The sequence below is a fragment of the Rhinopithecus roxellana genome, chromosome 4 (assembly GCF_007565055.1).
Source record: "Rhinopithecus roxellana isolate Shanxi Qingling chromosome 4, ASM756505v1, whole genome shotgun sequence".
NCBI lineage: Eukaryota > Metazoa > Chordata > Mammalia > Primates > Cercopithecidae > Rhinopithecus > Rhinopithecus roxellana.
In genome coordinates this window covers 12,866,248-12,887,262 of record NC_044552.1, presented here as the reverse complement: position 1 = coordinate 12,887,262, position 21,015 = coordinate 12,866,248, and the positions used below count along the sequence as shown (strand labels likewise).

Genomic DNA, 21,015 nt, shown 5'->3' with positions numbered 1-21,015 from the left:
CCATCTCTATTAAAAAAACAAAACAAAACAAAAATTAACCAGGTGTGGTGGCACTTACCTGTAATCCCAGCTGCCCAGGAGGTTGAGTTCACTTGTAGTCATGAGGCGGAGGCTGCAGTGAGCCGAGATCGCGCTGCTGCACTCCAACTTGGGCAACAAAGCGAAACTTTGCCTCAAAAAGAAGGGGTAAGATGAAGAAGGGAAATCCTTGGAACATCATCTAGTTGTTTCGTTGCAGGCTTTTTTCCTGCGGCCATAGGCATGATTTTTTTCTGCTCCCAAGTGTAGGAGACATAGGACCTGAGGATGCCCCTGGACATCAGGATAGGCTTCAGGAACAGAGGCTTATATGTTCCTATTATGCTTGAAGAAAATATTAGCTGCACAGAAATGTGACCTACTCCATGACAATTGAGACCACGAAGCCTCTGAATTTAGCATACTACTCTCAGATGCCTAGGCTAAGCCAGCCCTTGGCGCACAACTGCACTTGGGTATCTGGAACAGGTGGCCAGTATTAGAGAAGGGGCAGAGGTAGCACAGTGTCTCTGAAAGCAGGGGACAGTCATTTCTTTACCCTCAGTGCCCAGCAAGAGGAAGGGTCCTGTGAACTTTCATCATGGTCATATCAAGTTTCTGAGGACAGAAACTTGCTGGCACTTGCTGCTTCTCAAGGGTGGAGGTGACCACTCAAAGGTTCAGCCAGTCCCATCTTAAAATTAATCTCATAATCACCAGGTCCCTGTCCCTCTTGACATATTCTTCTACAGGAAGGAAGGTATCAGGACAGTTCACATGGAAATAAATTATATATTTATTTGTAGGATAAAAATCTGTGGGTCACCCTGCCCTGGACTGTGTGAATGTTTTGTTTCCCTTGAAATACTTCTTTGGAAAAGAAAATCTTAAAAGCATTTCAGTTGTCTATATCCAAGGGGGAAGGACAAATCAAAAGCAAATGTCCTTCAGGGATGCTCAGAGATCTTCACACATTTAACTCCACTTAGAAGGACATAAATGTTCTGTACACAGACTGTTGAGGGGTTTGTGTAAATGTGATTTTAATGGGATATTCGTAGTCAGCATAGCTGTATGAACTGTATATATCTCCTGATTCATGGTAGGCATTTAGTGAATATTTGGTACTGTAGTTTCATCATGATGATACTTGGGTATCAAAGCAGTTTTCAGCATATGTTAGTACTCTGAACACTAAAATAGACATGCTTCTGGTATAATTTAGAAAGCTTTTCTTTAAGAAGGGCTGAAACTTCTCTTTTTAACCAGATAAAACAAAATATATGTAAGTAATATCCCATTCTGTGATCATTCCACTTAATATGCTTTTCCCTCTCTTGAGAGTGCACCTTGGTAAGAGGCCCATAATCTTCCCTCCAGAGTGGAGATTTTCCACTAGATAAGACATGGAGAAAAAGAGCGGGTATTTACACATCTGTTTATTACAGCAGAATGTCTCAGCTACCAGTTCCCCCCAATAACATTATGAAGCTTTCATCACATAAGTTTACTGATTAAACAAATTTAGCCTTTCTTTACATCTCGTTGGCTGGATGTGAAACCTGCGTGCTTTTATTTTTACTTCAGTAGTGGTTTAAAGAAGGGCGACATTTTCTGTGGTGCTTCTGAGTCCTGATAGCTCTGCCTAACTTTTCTGGCCAGGGCTGATAAAGGATAATCCCTGGAGTGGTCAAGAGCCTCAATTTCTTCGTCTTTAGTGGGGGTAATGTTTACTCACAAAATCTGTTAGAAGGATTAAATGCTGTAACATATACTCAAGCCTCTGGCTCATGTTAGGTGCACAACAAATTGTAGTTCAAGGCCTTCCTTTCTCTTCTCCCTTAAGATATTTAACCCACCAGCTCCTTATACATACTAGTTCAGCAGATGGATTTACTAAAGTGAGAAAATATACTCCCAGCTTCTTAACAATTGGGGCAACATAGGCTGCATTCTAAGAACCCAAGAGCCTGGTAACAATGCTGTATAACAGTAGCTGTGTGTCGTGCTGAATTTCCATGGCCACGTTGTACAAATCCTTATTATTACCTGAACACTTGCCTTTTTTTTTTTTTTTATTGCTTGTTCTATGATGTTTACATATATATGTGTGTATGTGTGTGCGCTTGGGTTTTTGTGTGTGTGGTTTTTTATTTTGAGACAGGGTCTCACTCTGTTTCCCAGACTGGAGTACAGTGGTGCCATCATAGCTCACTGCAGCCTCAACCTCCCAGGCTCAAGCAATCCTCCCACCTTACCCTCCCGAGTAGCTGGGTCTACAGGCATACTCCACCATGCCTGGCCTGTTTTTATACTTTTTTAGTGTGGATTTGCATTAATACTATTAGATGAGATTCTGTGGTTCTTTCCAGAATTTTTACTTTGCATTTTAGAAACCTGAATAGTTGAAAGCTACCACTATCCTCTGAGAAAAAGGGTAGGCAAGTGGGATTTGTCACTGAATTTTATTCTTCAAATGAGAAAGTTACCAAAGCCAAAAGTTGGCCAATTTTAATTGACAGTCTCTTGTGTAGCCTGTTTTTTGTTTGCTAGACTTGACCTTCCTCAAAATATTTTCCCTTTTACTTTGTGTTTTTTTCTTTTCTGATACCCTTCAACAATCAGCACAACTTATTTTTTATATATATGCATATATGTGTGTGTATATATGTATATTTATATATATATATTTTTTAAATTTTTTGAGATGGGGTTTCGCTCTTGTTGCCCAGGCTGGGGTGCCGTGGCGCAATCTCCGCCTCCCGGGTTCAAGCAGTTCTCCTGCCTCAGCCTCCTGAGTAGCTGGGATTACAGGCATGTGCCACCATACCCAGTTAATTTTGTATTTGGGATTACAGGCATGTGCCACCATACCCAGTTAATATTGTACTTTTAGTAGAGATGGGGTTTCACCATGTTGGCCAGGCTGGTCTCAAACTCCTGACCTCAGGTGATCCACCCGCCTCAGCCTCCCAAAATGCTGGGATTACAGGCATGAGCCACCATGCCCGGCTTACTTTATATTTTTGAAGAAATATTTGAAAAACCTACTTGTAGCTGATGCTTACTTTTGATTTAGAATTTCTCTCTGAATTGAACTGACCAAGTTCAAGTTCAGTTATGCCAAAGAGCATAACAATCATAACACTGTCCAAGTGGACACTGTCCCCTTAGTGGACATGTTAAGCAACAATCAAGTCTTTTTCATCCTATCACTGGTTCTCAAATTTGTGATCTGGTTCATAATTAGTTTTTTATCATTTGGTCAACTGGATGCTAATATGTATAACTTAAGTTTTCTTCTGTTTTAGCAGAGTTGGTGTTCGTTAGTTTGTTTTTTGGAAACGAAGGAAATGCAAAATAAATTTTATCTTTAATGCAGGCAGTACAGTATTTTTGACATATCTTGTTGAGTTATTTCAGCAGCTCAGTCTTACCAGGTAAAACTGGTGGATCGCAGCAGAATCTGGAACATCATGCTTGCCCACACTTGAACAGCAAGCAGGGGTGAGAGTGAGAAATTAGGTTAGGGAAGGTAAGGGATGGGCTTGCTGGGGGTAGGATGAGGAGCAGGGAGCTGGCCTCTGCTCTGGAATGCAACATGCCCTGGTGTCCTCTCCGACCATGCCCCTTGTCTGATGCGCTGAGGACTTTGAACAGGTCCTGAGTGTGTGTTCAGTTTAGTTTCATAACACGAAAGTGGCAAAGTCAAGAGGGAGCCTGACTTCCAGCATTAGATCACAAAATGAAACCTGCAGGGAGCTGGCAGCAGTTCCACTGTAGCAGTTCACAGGGTTTTATACCTTACATTTTTCCGCCTTTGTTTAAATATCCAACCTGTCCGACCTGTTCGGGCTGAACAAGCTGGTGCTAGCAAACCCCGAAGCGTGCCCACTCACTGTCAACCTTTTTCTGATGTGTTAAGGAAGGTGATTAGTGGCAACATTGCCCCCTCAGCGCCCATCCCACCTTCCCCACTGAAACATGAACAAGAAGCACTGAAGTCTTAGCCTGTGTATTCATGACACGGATTCTCATCTCACCTTTGGCACGTTTGTGTGCCTGTGGGCCATCCTCAGCTTCTCTTGGGGCTGTGGGATGCTTAATGGAAAGGTTGTTGGCCTTCAGTGGAGAAAGATTTTGTATTTCCTTAAACCGGAGATTCAGTTGCATAATGGGTTCATTGGTCCTGCGGTGTCAGCACTTAATTCTTCCTCTTCATGCTTATATAACCCAGCTTGCTCAAGAGGACTGCTGTTCCAAGTTTATGGGTAGGAAAACTGAGGTCTGCGATGCTGCAGGTTCTTTCGGGTCTCTCCTCTCCGGTTTCTGTTGGTAGATGGTATACTGTTCCTCCCTCGACATCTCTGGAGAACAGGGGCCATGTGTGCACCGTGTCCATCCGTTTTAGATAAAAGTGGCTATAAACGGCCTTGGTCGTACAGAAGGACTCTGTCGCCTGGTTGGTCTTGGGAGGTGACATTTCTCTTTGGATTCATTTATATTCATCATTCTCTCTCCAATCTTGGTTCCCCTTTCCTTGCCAGCAGTTTCTCAGCGGCCGCTAAGCAATATAACACAACATCCCCAGAGTGGGTGGCTGTCCTTTCTCACTCTGCTTCTTCCTGCACTCGCCCACTGCACCTTCCACTTTCCTCATGGGTGCGTGGCCGACCATCTGGGATGGCCCTGCCCGTGCATTTCTTGTTCCTCTTTTGGAACTGGCTGAGGAGTGGCAGTGACTTCGCACTGCCCTGTCATGAAGATAGTCATCTCTTCCTCCTGCACAGAGAGTGAGTGACTAGGTCCTGCCTTCTTGAAGACACCTCAAGCGGTCTCCCTTCAAGCTGAAGTGGGAAATGGCCCCTGTGACTTCAGCACTTCCCTCCTCCAACGAAGCTTAGGTGTGGGGGTTGGTGTATATGATTTTAGCCGTTGCCCTGGGAAGCTGGTCTCCGTGGTGGCTGGCGATGGCTTCCCTCAGAGGGGACAGCTCTGGGCTCTTGAGGTCACTTTGGGAATGATGACTTAAGTTGGGGCACCATCACCTCAGGCTGTAATATGAGGATATTCAGCGTCCCTGCTGGGAGAGGCCAGCCATGGGTGTGGGATTTGGACCCCAGGCTGCATGTAAATGTTGAGGAAACCGAGGGAGGTTAGCCTGGGGAAGAAGAAGAGGCCATGACAACACAGCGGCTGCCCTGAGGTATCTAAGGCCTGTCCATGGGAAATGGGAGCCTTCCACTGATGTCTCTGGACTGACCCAGGAAGGGCCTAGCCGGCCGATTGCAGCTCTGTGTTAATGAGAGTTCTCTTTGGGTGAGAGAAACGTCAGTTCATCCAACTTCTGAGGTCTTTTGTTTGTTTTTAAGAATGTCTGATTTTGTATGAAAATATGTACTGTGTATCTTTGTGGATTTTGTAAATAGGTATGGGGACCAAATAACATGAACATTTATTTTAGCATAAATAAGCAGGCAAGGGAAAAAGACAAGCACAAGCAGATGTAGGGTGTTACTACTGATTCAAGGGCAGGGCAGTTAGGAATCATGTCTAGAGTAAAAGATTTTTAAAAGGTTAGTGCTGGTTAATGTGGACTGACTGCCAACACCCCCTACCCGCTACTGGATCTGAAACTCGAGAGGAGGAAGGAGCTGTAGAGGTAGCAGAGAAGGGGCCTCCGTTTTCTAAGTAGACGGTCATTAGCAAGAGAATGTCATCCCTTGACGCTGGGCCCAGGAGTTCGAGGCTGCACTGAGCTCGGATCGCACCACTGCACTCTAGCCTGGGTGGTGCAGCAAGATTCTGTTTCCAGAAAGAAAAGAATATATATTCTTCAGGCATTATAATTCTAGCTCAGTCCATCATTAAGGAAGTATCTGTACCAAGAAACCAGAAGGATCTTTACCCAGGACCAAGATAGAAAAGGAACTGCTGTCTCCAAATACTGCCAAGGAACCTGAGGCAGGAGAGCAGAGATGGTGGTCCAGCGTGGAGAACCATGACCCCATGCCAGGGGTTGGAGAGAAGCTCTGGGCTGATGAGCAGTGGAGATTGAGAGCCTGCCAAAGCGTTTGCTTACAAGGAACATGAAAATGAACCCCTGGTACACCTGGACTTCAAATTAAATCTCATAAAATTTAACTTTATCCTTACACTGGCTCCATTGGAATGCTGTGCTACAGTCAGTAGATGACAGACGTTCTCCATTTGGGGACGTGTTGCCCTAGTATTGCAGGGAAAGGGGGGCTTGTAGAGGAAATCTGTGCTGTGGAGCATATGGTCTTTATAGACACCTCCCTGAATGAAGGCAGTAGGAATAAACCTCAGTATCAGCCACAAAGATTGACTTTGTCATGGCCTCCATGGGCCACATTGCCCACATCAGAGGCTGCGGGATCTAACTGGCCGCTGGTGGTGGCTGCAGTGTCCGGTGCATTTCACCAGGAGCATCCCGAGAGCCCTGGGAGCCGCCTGGCTGACGGCATTCCCACAGCGAGCCTGCAGACTGCGGGTTTATACTTCATGCCAGGCTGACTTTGGAGTTTTCTAAGATGGCTGGCTTTGGGGGTCAGCAAAGGTGCTTACGCATTGTCTAACCTTCCTCCACACCCTGGAACAGCTGGTGTGACCTGCCTTCCGGACAGGCATGACTGAACCCAAACAACACCTGAATTACTAGAAGGTGCCTCTGCACTTTACAGGTGGGGCCACACCAGGAATTGCCACCTTGCTGTACTCCCCTTACCCCCTCCCACTCTGTCTGCTCTCCATCCCCGGTTTGCTTGCATAGAATTTGATTGGGATTACAAGCATCATCCACAGCCCTTCACACTGAGCTCCTCTCCTAGGCATTTGTGATGAAACCATACACACATCTTTCTATAGACGTACTTTGGCCACAAATGTAGGTTGTGCAGCTGTGGAGGTTCTTAATCTTATTCACTCCCTCTTTGTTTATCAAAAGGCTTTTTTGGACAAAAAAAAAAGCAAGCACCAGGTACGGATGAGGATGTCTCTGTAACCAGCCTGCCAGACCCTGTTTGAACCTGTTGCCTCTGGCTTGGCATATCTTGGGCTGTGCTGTGTGTGCTTTGTATACAGCGTCCTGTGTCCTGACAGAGTGACTTTCTTTACAGTACCATTTACTCAGAGTATCAAATAAGTCGGCTTCTCCATTAACAGTCCTAGGAGGAAATTGAGACTGAAAAGTTAGCAAATACTGGAAGTGTCTATATTTCTCCTGAGGTTTAACCTTCACACGTAAATTACACACGGAGAGCTTGAAGAATGTCTGAGACCTGCTGTGAGGGCAGCTATGACCAAGTAATCTTTGGTTTGGGTCACATTTAAACTAGTTGAGAGTTTCCCAAAGGATTTTGCCCCCAAAAGAATTTTAAGAATGTTAAATTTCCCAACTTTTTGGTTAAGCATTTATGCCTGGTAAACTGATGCAGAGACTGCTGGTATATTGGAAGATGAGTCTGGGAGATGTCTAATGCTGGTATCCAAAAAATGTTAGTGTCCTGGTCAAATGGTTAACCAAACCTGCAAACGGTGCAGAGAGCTGGAGAAGTTCACTATGATCCTGTGGTTCTCATGCTTAAGCAGGCTTTAGTATCACCTGCGGGGCTTGTGCAAGCCAGACTGCTGGGCCCTGACCAGTCTGCAGGTCTAGGGTGGGACTCAGGGGTTTTTATTTGCATTAAGCTCCCAGATGGTGCCCATGCTGCTGGTCAGAAGCCTACAGAGTGAACACTGGTGTTCTAGGAGACTGACAGGATTGTCCTCATTTTACCAGTGTGGAAACTGAAGCTGAGGGAGCCCAAGATTCTCTGGAGTCTCCATGGTTACTGGTGGCAGAACAAAGATCACACATCTCAAATGTGTCACTGCTCAGAGACCACCCAAAAGTTTCATTGCATCACATGGTGTCTGTCTACACCATCTTCCCACCCAGATTCCTGATTGCTGCTCAGAGAAAGCCAGTGCTTGAATAGCTAAGAGCTTTACCCCATTCCCAAATCTGATGATTTACATGCCTAAGGAAGGTCAGCAGAAAGTTCCTGTATTTGGAACTGGAAAGGAGAACATTCAGGGAGGCAGGGAGGGTCAGGTTTTAGGGATTGGTCTGTCTCCCTGGAGTTATTGACCAGCCTTCAGCCCTTGCACAGGGTGTACTCTTTGGTTTAACTCTGATGTTTTCAATATTCTCACAGATAACCTACCCTACTACAATGGACCATCTCAAATTTTAGAAAGCAAATGATTACACTTGTGGGAGAAAAGCCATTTAAGCTGAAAATCAGCATCTACTCCTAGATTCAAAGTAGGCTCCGGTTGTGCCAAAAAGTGCTCAGATTTGGGTTTTGTTTTGTTTTTTTTTCCAAGTTTAAAAAACATCTGCAATATTTGTGTTCGTTCATCACTGTAAAAGCCTCTTTGGGTGTTATGAATAGGATAAAACTTCTCTTGACTCCAAAAGCTCTGATAAAATTCCTTCCTTAGACCACAGTGCGGCAGGATTCCTACTATTAAAGTGTCATGCTTCCAAAAGAGAACCACAGAATTTTATGGAAAAGCAGAAATATACTTGGATTTTACATTAACCTCTCTCTGTAATGAGTGTAGGTATTGTTTGGAATGAACAAACATACGAATTCCAATAAGAAAAGATTAACACATGTCCTCAGTGTTCATTGTTGGAGTGTTTTCGATTGAAGGCCCTTCAGTGTGGCACTGTTCACAATCTCATGTCAGGTTTGCTCACACCACATTCTAGCAAGGCAAGTTATAAGGTGTCCTGGAACCTGAGAATGAACGTCATAGTAATACTCTGAGTGAAGCAAACATTTTCTACATGCACTTCATTCCTTCCCTCCTTCATTGGTCCATTCAGGAATTCAACAAATAGTTATTTGTTTGTTCTTCCATCCAGCAGTTTAGCAGATAGTTACTGACCAACACCTATGTGCCACCAGGGCTCATGCAGAGAACAGCAGAGACCAGGTTCTTGCTGTAATGGAACTTACTTTCAATTGAGGGTGAGGGGACAGTCAGACGAGTAAAATACATGGTATATTCAACTACTGCTGTGTGCTGTGGAGGAAGGAACACTGAATTGTGGGCATGAGAGCAACTGCACAGGTGGGGTGTGGGGCCTCAGGCAAGGCTTTGCAGGAGAGGCATGTGGCACGAAACCTGGATGGCAGGAGCCAGGCTTGGGAAGGTCTGGGGTGCAGTTTTCTGGACAGAAATAGCAAGCACCTGAGTCCCGGAGGTGGGAACTAGTTGGATGCATTTGAGGGACCCACAGCGGCTAGTCTGTCTGAAAGGGCCTTGGGATGGAAGAGGGCAGGGTGCTCCACTGTTGAAGTCTAGCAGATAGGTGGAAGCCAGATTTATTTTAATTCTAAGAATGGGACTGTCACAGGAATTTAGGCAGGGAAGTGGTATGTTGGGTCCTGTGTTTTAGATGCTCAGTCTGACTGCTGGATAGAAAATGGAAAGTAAGAGAGCAAGAGGAAGAGCACAGTGGCCAGTTTAAGATACTAAGACCAGCTGATAGGAATTCCTGCCATTGCTAGTGTTTATGCAACGTATCCATTGAAACGTGAATCCTTATATATGGATCTTCGCACACTTGTTCAGTTATTAGACCTTAAGACAGATTTCTAGGAGTGGAATTACTAAGGTAAAGATCGTATATATTTAAAATTCATATCTCTAGTGCTCAACCACTTTGCAGAAACGCGGTCACTCATTTCTACTCTCACCAATGATGGGAGAGTACCAGTCTTCTGAACCACACCAGCACTGCATATTGTTAATGTAAGACTTTCTCACCCTCACCAGTCTGGAAGGTGAAAAGATGTACTGCTCAGGTGCAGAATGGAGGAGATGTGGTTTGATAGCAGTAAATGAAGTAATCATGGGGGTTGTGATTGACAACAAACTTGGTAGGAACTGAGGGTATAAACACACCCAGTGGAACCCACCCAGGCTCCCTTTATGTAGCTTCTGGAGGTTATAGTGCCAGCCATGTGCTCTGAGCTGTCAGATCACATCCAGACTGAATTTGCATCTGGATCCAGCATTTCATGAAGGATACCTGTACACTGGAGAGCATTCCAAGGTTACTTAGGACCAATATAATTCCACAGACTTGCAAGCAGAGCTTGAGGGGGGCTGTTCGCTTTTGAAAAGAGAACACATTACAGAAGCGCAGTAGTCCTCGTACACTATTGGAAGAGCTGCCACGCGGATGAGAACATACACTGATGCTATAACACAGCATCTCCCTTGAGGACAGACAGTTAAAGCAAGGACAGAATTTCTGACTCAATGTGAAGGAAATGGTTTTAACAATTAGAACAGCCGGTGAAAATGGAGAAGTCCTTGGTGGTGGAAGTGTCCAAGCAGAACTAAACGGTGATGCCTCCAGTCTGTTGTGGAGAGGGACTTTCTATGCAGAATAGAGGGCTGAATCCCATGCCAGCTCCCGTCCAGTTCATGGGCTCCTTGTCATTTATTGACTCTCAGGATGCATGGAACTTAGACAGATTAGCCCTTGAAATCAACCCTGAGAGAAAGACCCAAGCCTTCTAAGGATTAGAATATTCTCTTTCCCACCGCCCCTAATTTGTTTTGGCCACAGCTTGAGGGGAAGGGGTCATTAGTGTCTCATCATGATGATCCTGGCTCCACTTCCTGTGAACTTTTGGGAGGAAATGAACAGCGCAAGTTGCCACTCCTGTTGTTGGAGGCCAGGGAAGCAGAGCCGGGGTCAGAGCAGTGGGGAGAATCTCTCACTACATCACATCCATCGTCAGATCTGGCCGGACCCCTCCAACCCTGCAGTTCACCCATGGGCTGAATTGAGGTTGTCAATGCACCTGTGGCTTTTGCTCATCATGTGGCTTGAAGGACAAAGCAAGAACTTCCCATGTTGTGCCCAGTAGCTGGGGATTTCACCCTGGAATGGAGCGGTGCTTGTGCTTTTGCACCTGGGGTTCTGGGGCTCCGTGGGAGAACTGGAGTGAGCCCCTGTCTGTCAGACTGCCTTGGCCTGCTTTTGTCGCTCTGCCGCTTCTAGGAGTGATGCAGTTCAAGGGCAGCCCCAGCTTTCCAGACTAGGACAGAGGCTCTGCAGTCCTTGAGCAAAACTGGAGGTGGCAGCGTTCTATGCCTGAGCTGTGGGCTCCTCACCCCCTTCACTCTCCTGTTGAAGTTTGGTAGTAACTGTGCCACCTTTGGCCACAGTCCACCAGAGAGGAAGTGTCCAGGTTCAGGTTGTATCCCTAAGATTGCAGCTGGTGATCCAGAACAGAGTTAACTGACTGGCGTGGTCTTGAGAGATAGGTTGGGGTTGGGGGAAGAGCATGAGCTCAGAGTCGGCGCACATAGGTCAAATCAAGCTCTGAGGCTGTGGGCAGGTTGGCCTCCCTGCACGTCAGCTGCCACATCTGCAAAATGCAAATCTGTCTAAGGTTCCTACTAGGCCCTCACTAAGTGTTGGCCCCAGTCCCTCCTTTATGAAAACAGCTTCTTTCATAAATCCCAAGAACAAAATAATTAAGTATCATTTTGTATTTTTATAAATATTATGTCATATTATTCAAAAGATATTGCTTGAAATGGGCTCATGAACTGTTTACAGTTGTCAACCTCTTAATTTTTAATATTCTCATATCAACTGTAGAAAAGGGTGTGGATTTTGTTAATTAAAATTCGTTTTGAGTAATTTATTGAAAGGGCAAGTTTGATGCTAGTTTACATCTCTTATCATACTTTCTCAACTCTTAGATGCTTTCTTTAAAATGAGCATTTCTAAAATTGGAGTGTCAAAAACTTGCCAGCCTTTCTTTTTTGCTCCTAATGCTGATATTGAGGGATGGTGTCCTCAAATCACAATCACTTTGGAATAGAGGTGGTGCTTAGAACAAAGCTATTTGTTTCCATTAACTTTCACAAGGCTTTAGGAGGCCAAGAACTAAATAATGTTTGTTTGTGATTCTTTATTATTATTCTATTTCTTTCTTTTTTTTTTTTTTTTGTTTTTGAGACCGGTTCTCACTGTCTCCCATGCTAGAGTGCAGTGACATGATCGTAGCTCACTGCAGCCGTGACCTCCTGAGAGCCAGTACCATTCCACTGCACTCCAGCCTGGGAGACAGAGCAAGACTCCGTCTCAACAGCAACAAAAAAGGAGAGTACAGCTAAAAAGAGAGCGAAACTGCTTTTCAGAAGGGTGAGAGGATAGCTCATGAAAATTTTGCTGTCTTTCCCTACTCCTGAGAATTTCTCAAGCAAGATAATCCTATAAAATAGTTATTCATAAAAAGCTATGACTATGCTCCTAAATCTGGCACAGTTCAACCACAGTTACATGACAGTGGTCATGGTGATTGTCATTGGCAAAACTAAATCATTTTTATGTTGCAAAATTAGGAAATTAAAACTCACTATTCATTTGTAATGTCATTCGTTTCCTGCATATCTTGGGACCTTGTTCTTAGAATGTTTGTTTTAGAACTCAGTAAAGTAAGGTCACTTAAGTTGAATAACCCATAAAACTCTTTTTGGAATAGACATACACATATTTTACGTAATACTTTCTTATTATATGGGTAGCCTAGTCCTGTAGATATTAGAGTTACCGCATGTAACTTTTTCATTCCACTGTCCGAGTTAACTCTTGTGATCTATAAATCCACATAATACTACGAACAACAGGGAACTGCTTTCAGGTCTTAAGCACTCTGGACATTTGCTCTGTTAGCATGTCTCGAATTTGACCACCAAAATGCTTCCAAAGCAGAAAAGAGAGATGTGTACAACAGATAGATGGGAGGTGGGTTCTGGGGGCAAGGTTAGCATTATCACTTAGTTTATGAACTAGTGGAACAGTTTAGTATCTGGGAATTCTTTATTCTATAGAATTCCATGTCCTAAAATAGTACTTTTTGTCTGCATGAGTGGATCAGGTCACCAGATAGTTTGTTTTCATCTTGTTAATGCCAGTTAAGTTCATGAATGTCTTCCAGTGAACAGCAGTTGGAAGAGCTTTAAGAGAGGTTCAAGGAGATTATAGAGTTTTAGAAAGATAGAAGTCACTGTATAAATTATACCTCATATCTCTTAACTAAAGAAAATTTAAGTACCAATGCCTAAATATAAAATATTAAAAACATAAATGAACTGACTTCTTTGTTAGATCACATTGTGTGATCTTCTTTTCAGACATATGAAGATCCATGAGAAGGACCCTAACAGTGCCACAGCCACAGCCCCTCCATCTCCTCTGAAACGTAGGCGATTGTCCTCCAAGAGGAAACTGAGTCACGATGCCGAGTCAGAGAGAGAAGACCCAGCACCAGCTAAAAAGGTCCTCTTGGCTCCCAGTGCAGATTCACCTGCTCATGGGACTTCTGTCAGAAATACCACTAATCTTTATTTTCTCAGTGTGGAGACTTGGCAGACATCCATCCTAAGCTCTTAAGCTGTGTTTTCCCATACTGTTTCTGTAGAGTGTCTGAGAGAAGAGTGCTAGTGTACACTTCCTCTTTGGAGCCCCTTTGCTGAGCCCGGAGATGAAATGAAGAGCTTTTACAGTCGTTTCCATGCTTTCTACCTGATTTTTCTAGCTAAAACGCAAGCTTCAAAAGCGTTTGGGACTCTTGTTCTCACTTTTTTATTACCAGTGCTGGCAGATACCAGGTGCTGCATAAGTGCTTGTCAGGTGGGTGGGTGAATGAATGGTATTGTTCCGGGAGTATTTGTTGTGTGAATGAATGAATGGTCAGGTCCTTAATAATCAGGATTGGATAATGCAACCCTTGCCTTTTATTATTGTAAATCTCTGAATTTAGCATTGGCCTCCCTTCCGAAGCCATCCCATGTGGGAGACCTCCCTCGTGACTTCACTTTTTTCCTTTTCCCTCAGATGGTAGAAGACGGGCAGTCAGGTGACTTGGAGAAGAAGGCTGATGAAGTCTTTCACTGCCCAGTATGTTTCAAGGAGTTTGTTTGCAAGTATGGACTGGAGACCCACATGGAGACCCATTCAGATAACCCACTAAGGTAGGAGAAGGGGTGAACTAGACCTTGTTCATTCCTGTTTCTCCTGGCATGTGACAATGTTCTTAAGTCCTGTTACTCCACACTGGGCTCCAGTGATTGAACTTGTGCACATTAGGGAGGCAGTTCAGAAAGTATTGGTGTGGGGAAGAAGTTGGCTGAGAGTTGTCAGAGGGTGGCTGTATCCACAGGGTGTCCACATGGTTCACTATGCCTTCTTTCTCTCAGCAAAGCTCCTTGAGTAGTCACCGGTGAGCCCCTGACTACTACAACCGTCTGCTATTATGGTTGTTCTTGGACAACAGATAGATTTTCTTGGCAAAAGATGTTGCCACTCAAATGACTATTAGCAACGCATGAATATGTGGCCCAAACAGGGACAGCCCATGTGTTGGATACCCCCGGCACAGCACTGGTGCATCACAGGCACTCAGAAGTGTTTGAACTGAGCTAGACCTGACAGCACAGATACCTGAGAAGCCATTTTGGGGTAAGAGAAAGTTCTACTTAGTGCAGGACACTTGGTCAAAAATGGAGCCTGATATGTTTCAATAAAAAAGTGAAAGGTGATTGCTCTGCCATCCAGCTTCGATTGTAGGGGCTTCCCAGCTCCAGTGTTTCTGATCCTCAGCCTTGCCAGGCAGAAAACATGGGTGGTGACAGGACTTCCCAGAAGAATTCAGGGGACTCATCTTTCTTTCTCTACCTTCTCTGATAACTCATCAGGCAATCAGTCCTGTATTCTTGATGAATGGATAGATTTGGAAGTTTTTCCTAGAGAATTGCCACTTTAAAAATGTTATCTGCCAGAGATTTTAAGCATTGGAAAGAACAAAGAACTACTTAGGAACCCCTGCTGTTGTTGAGAGACTTGAAAGTAGCCCATCCTGGAAGTCACACACAGCTGCAGGGTCACAAGCACAGAGCGGGGCCATACACACGTGCAGCTTTGGGTTTTAGAAGACAGCTTGGGAATGCAGGAATTTGGGCATCTGTTTGCCTGAATCCCTGATATATGGACCAGATTTCCTTCTTGAAGACACGTGTTTAGCTGTGACTTAGGAATGGGAATATCTGAGCAAGCTGAAGACGTATGTTATAGGGAAAAGCCGAATTGTACAGTAACATGATGCCAGGTCAAATATGATTATCCTTAATCATATTAGCCTGACATTTTTCCATTGGTGAGGGAAAAAGGAACTTACGAAGAATTTAAACTGCTGAACAGTTCAAGTGCTATAAAATGTCTTTACGGAACTCCCCAGTCTCAAGAAATTGCCTGATCACTGAGTTGGGCACAGACTGGTTGTCAGGCCTAGACCCCACTCCTGTCTCTGCTCATACAGGACCTCAGCCAGCCACATCTGAGCCTATTTTCTCATCCTTCAAATTGAAGGAGGGCAGGACCAGATAAAACTTGTGTTCCTAAAGCCTTCTTGTTTTTTGTTTCGTTTTCTTTTCTTTTGTTTTGTTTGTTTGTTTTTGAGAAAAGTTTTGCTTTGTCTCCCAGGCTGGAGTACACTGGCACAATCTTGGCTCACTGCAACCTCTGCCTCCTGGGTTCAAGCGATTCTCCTGCCTCAGCCTCCCAAGTAGCTGGGATTACAAGTGTGTACCACCACACCTGGCTAATTTTTTTTGTGTGTTTGGTAGAGATGGGGTTTCACCATTTTGGCCAGGCTTGTCTCGAACTCTTGACCTCTGGTGATCTGCTCCACCTTGGCCTCCTAAAGTGCTGGGATGATAGGCATGAACCACCATGCCCAGCCCCAAAGCCTGCTTCTTAACAGTTGTTTTATTCTGTCTACCAGGAAAAAGCATATGGCTCCTCTCTGTGCAGGCCCTCTAGTTCTGAGAGATTTGGGAAACTTCCCAGGTTCAGGAATGTCCACAGCATCCCCAGGATATGGACTTGTAGTGGGTGGCAAATACTGCAATCGTTCTCTAGATGAAGGACTTGAGTGAGCAGAGATGACACTATCAGCTGAGCCTCCCAAAGTGAATCATGAGCAGAGGCAGAAACAGCACAGGGGACCCCAGCTCCTGCTCACGTGCCTACCCAGCAGCCTTGAGAGCCGGTGCTGCAGTGAATACAGGCTGTCTCTGGGCCCCTCTGTGTACGTTATCTCACTTCGTATTATTCTATGATCAGATACCACCTTAGAAACTATCATTTACCCCCGTCTAGATAATTCTATTCTGCAGGAAAAGTAATGTGGCTCCCACAAGCGATTTCTGAGCAGTCCAAGCCTGCATAGCATGGTGTGTGGCAGCGATAGAGGCAGATCAGGTGTCCCCTTCTGAAATGCTGACCTGGGTGAGGGACGAGGTTCTCCTGAAGCAGTCCTCTGAGCAAGGACCTGCTCCAGGGAGAGGCCAGGCTTCCTCTGCACAGAGGTTGGAGATGGGCGTTGCAGTGGATGCTTCTCACTTTTTTCATGGTTGGGATGGGCAGGATTTGGTGAGTGATTACTCCACAGTGATGGTAGGGCTGGTGGTGTAGACAGGCTGTGAAGTTGAACCCTCAGTCCCGCATGTCCAGCTAGCCAACCTAGAGGATTTTCCTCACCTGTTTACAAATAATGCCCTGTGTTTGGTGAGGGGTTGGCTGAGACAGTTTTGTAGCCTGACAGGGACTTGGCCCCCTGGGCAGGCTCTCACTTTGCTGGCCCCACAGCTGTGGCTGAGGGGTGGCCCATAAGAAGAGGTTGCCAGGCATCCTTTGTGGGGGCACACAGGCCACCCCTGCCCTGTGCCTCTATCTATAATTGTTGCTAGGTGGGGTGGGGCTGGCATGGAAACCAAAAAGAGTTGATTACAGAACATGGTTAATGTCCCTTTGCTCCTCTCTGCCCTGCCGATCCCCGTAATAGCCTGCTATCAGAGGAGGCCTGGGGCAGCCCGCGCCAGCAGGGACTAGCTGGGCGGTGAACTGGGACAGTAGCTGGTGGCAGAGACATCTTGTTAACCCAGAACTAAAATAGACACCAGCTCCATTTCAAACCCCAGAGGCAGCAGAACCACAGTGGGATGCTACCCGCTTAGACTGAAGGTTTGTAACTCGAAACAGCTGTTGCCTTCTCACTCTCCTGCATTTGTCTCCCTTCCCCCGCCACCAACACTGGCAACATGCCCATTGTTCCTTAATAAAAAGTGTTGGAAATCCAAACTCATGTAAATCTTGATTCCATGTCCCTCCACTCCACTGTGTTTCAAATGAATGAAATGTTATCATAGAACAAAAGGAAGATCCAAAGCTGCCTGTAGAGATGCCGGCTCTTAGGGTCGGGTGTTAGCTTCACCCTGACACGACCAATAGTCAGTCATCCCCCTTCCCCCATGACTCCCCAGATGAGGGAGAGAAGGCAGAGGAGGAAACCAAGTCAGGCTATGGTGAGCTGGCGTTTGGAATTGGAGGTGAGGGACAGAGTGTTCAGAGAGCAGGCGGCTACACAGAGGACATCCTTTGTGTGAGGATGTTGCTGGGCATTGAATGTCCATCAGAATAGAACAGAGCAACTGCCCATACCCTGTTCTGAATGAAGTCAGCTGGGAGGAGCATCCAGGTCAGCCTGGCCAGCAGGAGAATCCGAGCCACACGTGTCCTTGAAATTTTCTAATAACCACATTTCATTTCATTTCATTTTGAGGATCTCGCTCTGTCACCCAGGCTGGTGTCCAGTGGCATGATTATTACTCACTGCACCTTGACCTCCCAGGCTTTTAAGTGACCCTTCCACCTCAGCCTCCCAAGTAGCTGGAACCACAGGCATGTGCCACCCCATGCAGCTAATTTTTTTGTATTTTTTGTAGAGACAGAGTCTCCCTATGTTGTCCAGGCTGGTCTTGAACTCCTGGGCTCAAGTGATCCCCCCTCCTTAGCCACCCAAAGTGCTGGGATTGTAGGTGTGAGCCACCCTGCCTGGCCCTAGTAGTCATGTTTTAAAAAGTAAACAGAAAGAGACAAAATGAATAATGCTTCATCAAGTATACCAATATCATCAAAATATAATGTCAACACATAATCAACAGAAAAATTGTGAGTGATGTGGTTCACATTCTTGCTTCCATGTACTGACTCTTTGAAATCTGGTGTGTGTGGCACGACACCAGCCCATCTTGACTGCACCACACCAGCCACATTTCAGGTGCTTAACAGCTCACAGAGAGGTTTCAGACAAGCCACCTATGGCAGGGAGGGCTGCAGCTTTGATGCAGAGCTGTGTCTTGTGTGTGAAGGCCCAAGGGTGGCAGCTGGATGGTGACCCTGTTGGCACAGCCACTGCTGAGGGTGAAACTTGGCCAAAGTTATTGTGTAATCTTAGATGGTCCCCTGATGAAAGGAGTTCGGGTAATAAGTAATGTTAACATCATTTCAGTTAAAATGTACCCAGCAAATGATTGAGTTTGTACTGTGTGCCAGGCACTTGCCCAGGCTTGAAGGAAAGAGTGATGTTTGAGACAGGGTACGGGCTAGGCACAAAACAAGCTGGGTGGTTATAAAACAAAGTTCAGAGGTGAGTTCAGGGCCCAGGAGGGCACATTTCCCTCAAATTCCAGGCAGAGGGATCTGGTGGATGCAAAGCTTCTCCTTGTTTACATCAGAGGCTGTGGTGCTTCACTTAATTTCCTCTGGGTCAGGGCCCAACTGGGTCTGGTACTTCATTGACCCTGGTCATCTCTGACTTCAAGGTGATGACATAAAATCTCTGTTGGAAATTAGTACGTAGGGAGCCCAAGGGGGCTCTGGCAGGCACCTCAGCTCCATGAGTAGGGAGGGCAGCTGAGACCACCCCCGCCTGTATCTTAGTAGTGGGGCCACCAGAGGGAAATGCCTTCTTTTTCCTACATTCTCGACTGTTCCAAGGAATGTTTGCCTCCCTTCACTGCACACCTACCATGTACAGAGACCCCAAGATTCCTCATCTACCCGGTATTGATCCCATCCTTGTCAAATGTCATCCTAAAAACAGGGAAAAGATAAAATATTTGTCAGCATCTTGTATTCAAGAGTCCACGAGTCTGAGGCTTGGGCAGGCAGAAACAGATTTTAAACACTTCTGGGGGCTGTGAACGGAGGTCCCTCCAGGAGGGGAGGACTGCTCCCACCCCTCACCTGACAGGTACAGAAGCCTTGGTCAGGACTACCCTGCCCCCCACCCAAGGGCCAGAGCAAGGAGTGGTCCACCCAGCTTTGGTGCCCACTACACACCCTTCATGAAGTCCCTCAGACTCTGCCCAGTGCTTCACGCCACGCTGGTTTGGTTGAACAATCGGAGTGGGGCATTGAGTTGCCGTGTGCAACCCAGGCGGGTTCCTGGGGCATGGGGAGGGGCGGCTGCCTGGCCAGGGCCCTGTCACAGGGCCATCACTGCTGCTCGAAGCAACTGGGAGAGATTAGTGCAGCTGTTGGATGTCAGTTCTCTGCCCTGAGATGGGCAGGGGAGGGTGGGCTGAGGGGAGAGAGGAATGTGTGAGTTGCTTGAGACTCTAGAGGAGAGGTTGTTTGCACTTACTCCTTTTGGCCTCTGGAGACAGAACAGGAAAAATGAAGCATGAAATCCCTTTTGAGAAGGAATGCCAGCCTCTCCATTAAAACACAATAATGAGGAAGGAATTCAGTATCTGAAGGAAATGGCCAAGCTGAGTGGCAGCTTTTCGGCAGGTATTTCGCAGGTTCTGCTGATGAGGGTTGCAGGGAGCAGGGAGTGTCAGGGTTAGGAAATGCTCCCAGCTGAGCCAGCGTCCAGGAATTAAGGATGTGTGGGTCACATAAGGAGCCAGGGCATCTGCAAATAGCTGTCCTCTGAACGCACAGCCCAGCAAAGTGGAATGAAGCCAGCCGGCTCCGTCCCAGCCTGCTGCCTGGCGGCTCTGTAACCTCGGGCAAGTGGTGACTCGATTTCCCTATCTGGAAAATAGATTTGAAGACTGTTGTGAGGAGGAAGGGAGATATTCCACAATCCTCAGTATGTAACAAATACTAAATGCAATTTTTTTTCTGATACTATTTAGAATGCATGTCTTTTTAAGTATTTTAAACCTTCCAACATTTACAGTTATAGGTGTTGTGCCACTCTATGGCTATCCCATTCCAGCGGAATTGAAAAGGAGTCAAATTCCATGTGTGATTTACTTGGTAGAGAACATGAAAGCAATTTGTCCTTTACTCTTATAAACAGCTGTTTTTATCTAGTTTCACTTTTGTAAAGATTGGGAAATGGAGTGGCTCCTTAAATTTGGTTTGAGTCCTGATTCCCATGTTTCTTAATCCCACTATGTGGAAAGCAGATATTTAGAAACGTGAAGGAACTCGACACCTCTACGTAACCGAACCACACATCACTTTCCTTAGATTGCCGGGGGATCCTTAGGGTTCTAAGGAAGTGGGTTTCCTGATGTTTGAAATTTGCCAATGCAGCCTTTCAAAAATATGCTTAGCGTAGTTTAAAAAAAAAAAAAATTCACCCTTCTTGCTGATTGTGAGGAGGTCATATGTCCTTCAGCTGTCACAGTGGTGGACTTGATGGAGTTATGTGACAGAGAACAGAGCCCAAGGAAGCACCTGAGTGGTTTTTCATCTCTGGGCCACTCTGTTAAGGCTTGTTTGTTGACTTCGGGATTTTCATCTTGTTCTGGAGAGTTAAGGTCACCAGATGAATAAAATATTACTGTTAGTGAGCACTGGGGAAACTAATCCCAAAACTGTTAAGCCACAAGGTTAAGAAGTTTAAAAAAAAAAAAAAAAGACTTTTGGATATCCTTGTTTTCCATTTCTGTAAATCACATTGCTGATAAATTTGCCTTTGGGCATGCACCCTACCCATTTTAGGTACTAGGCTCAGTTACTGGCTACAGATTCCACATGCCCTTTTCAGGGCTGATACTGTTAACGGTGATAGTTATTCCTGATAAGTA

The 21,015-nt window shown here is 45.6% G+C and overlaps 1 protein-coding gene across 1 annotated transcript in view; it reads left to right on the top strand.

The window, feature by feature from the left end:
* The window catches only part of RREB1 (ras responsive element binding protein 1), a 146,659-nt gene that overhangs the window by 91,569 nt on the left and 34,075 nt on the right, over positions 1-21,015 (top strand). The window contains 2 exon segments of the mRNA XM_010381707.2: positions 13,261-13,405; positions 13,964-14,100. Coding sequence (XP_010380009.2) covers positions 13,261-13,405; positions 13,964-14,100 — 282 coding nt within the window.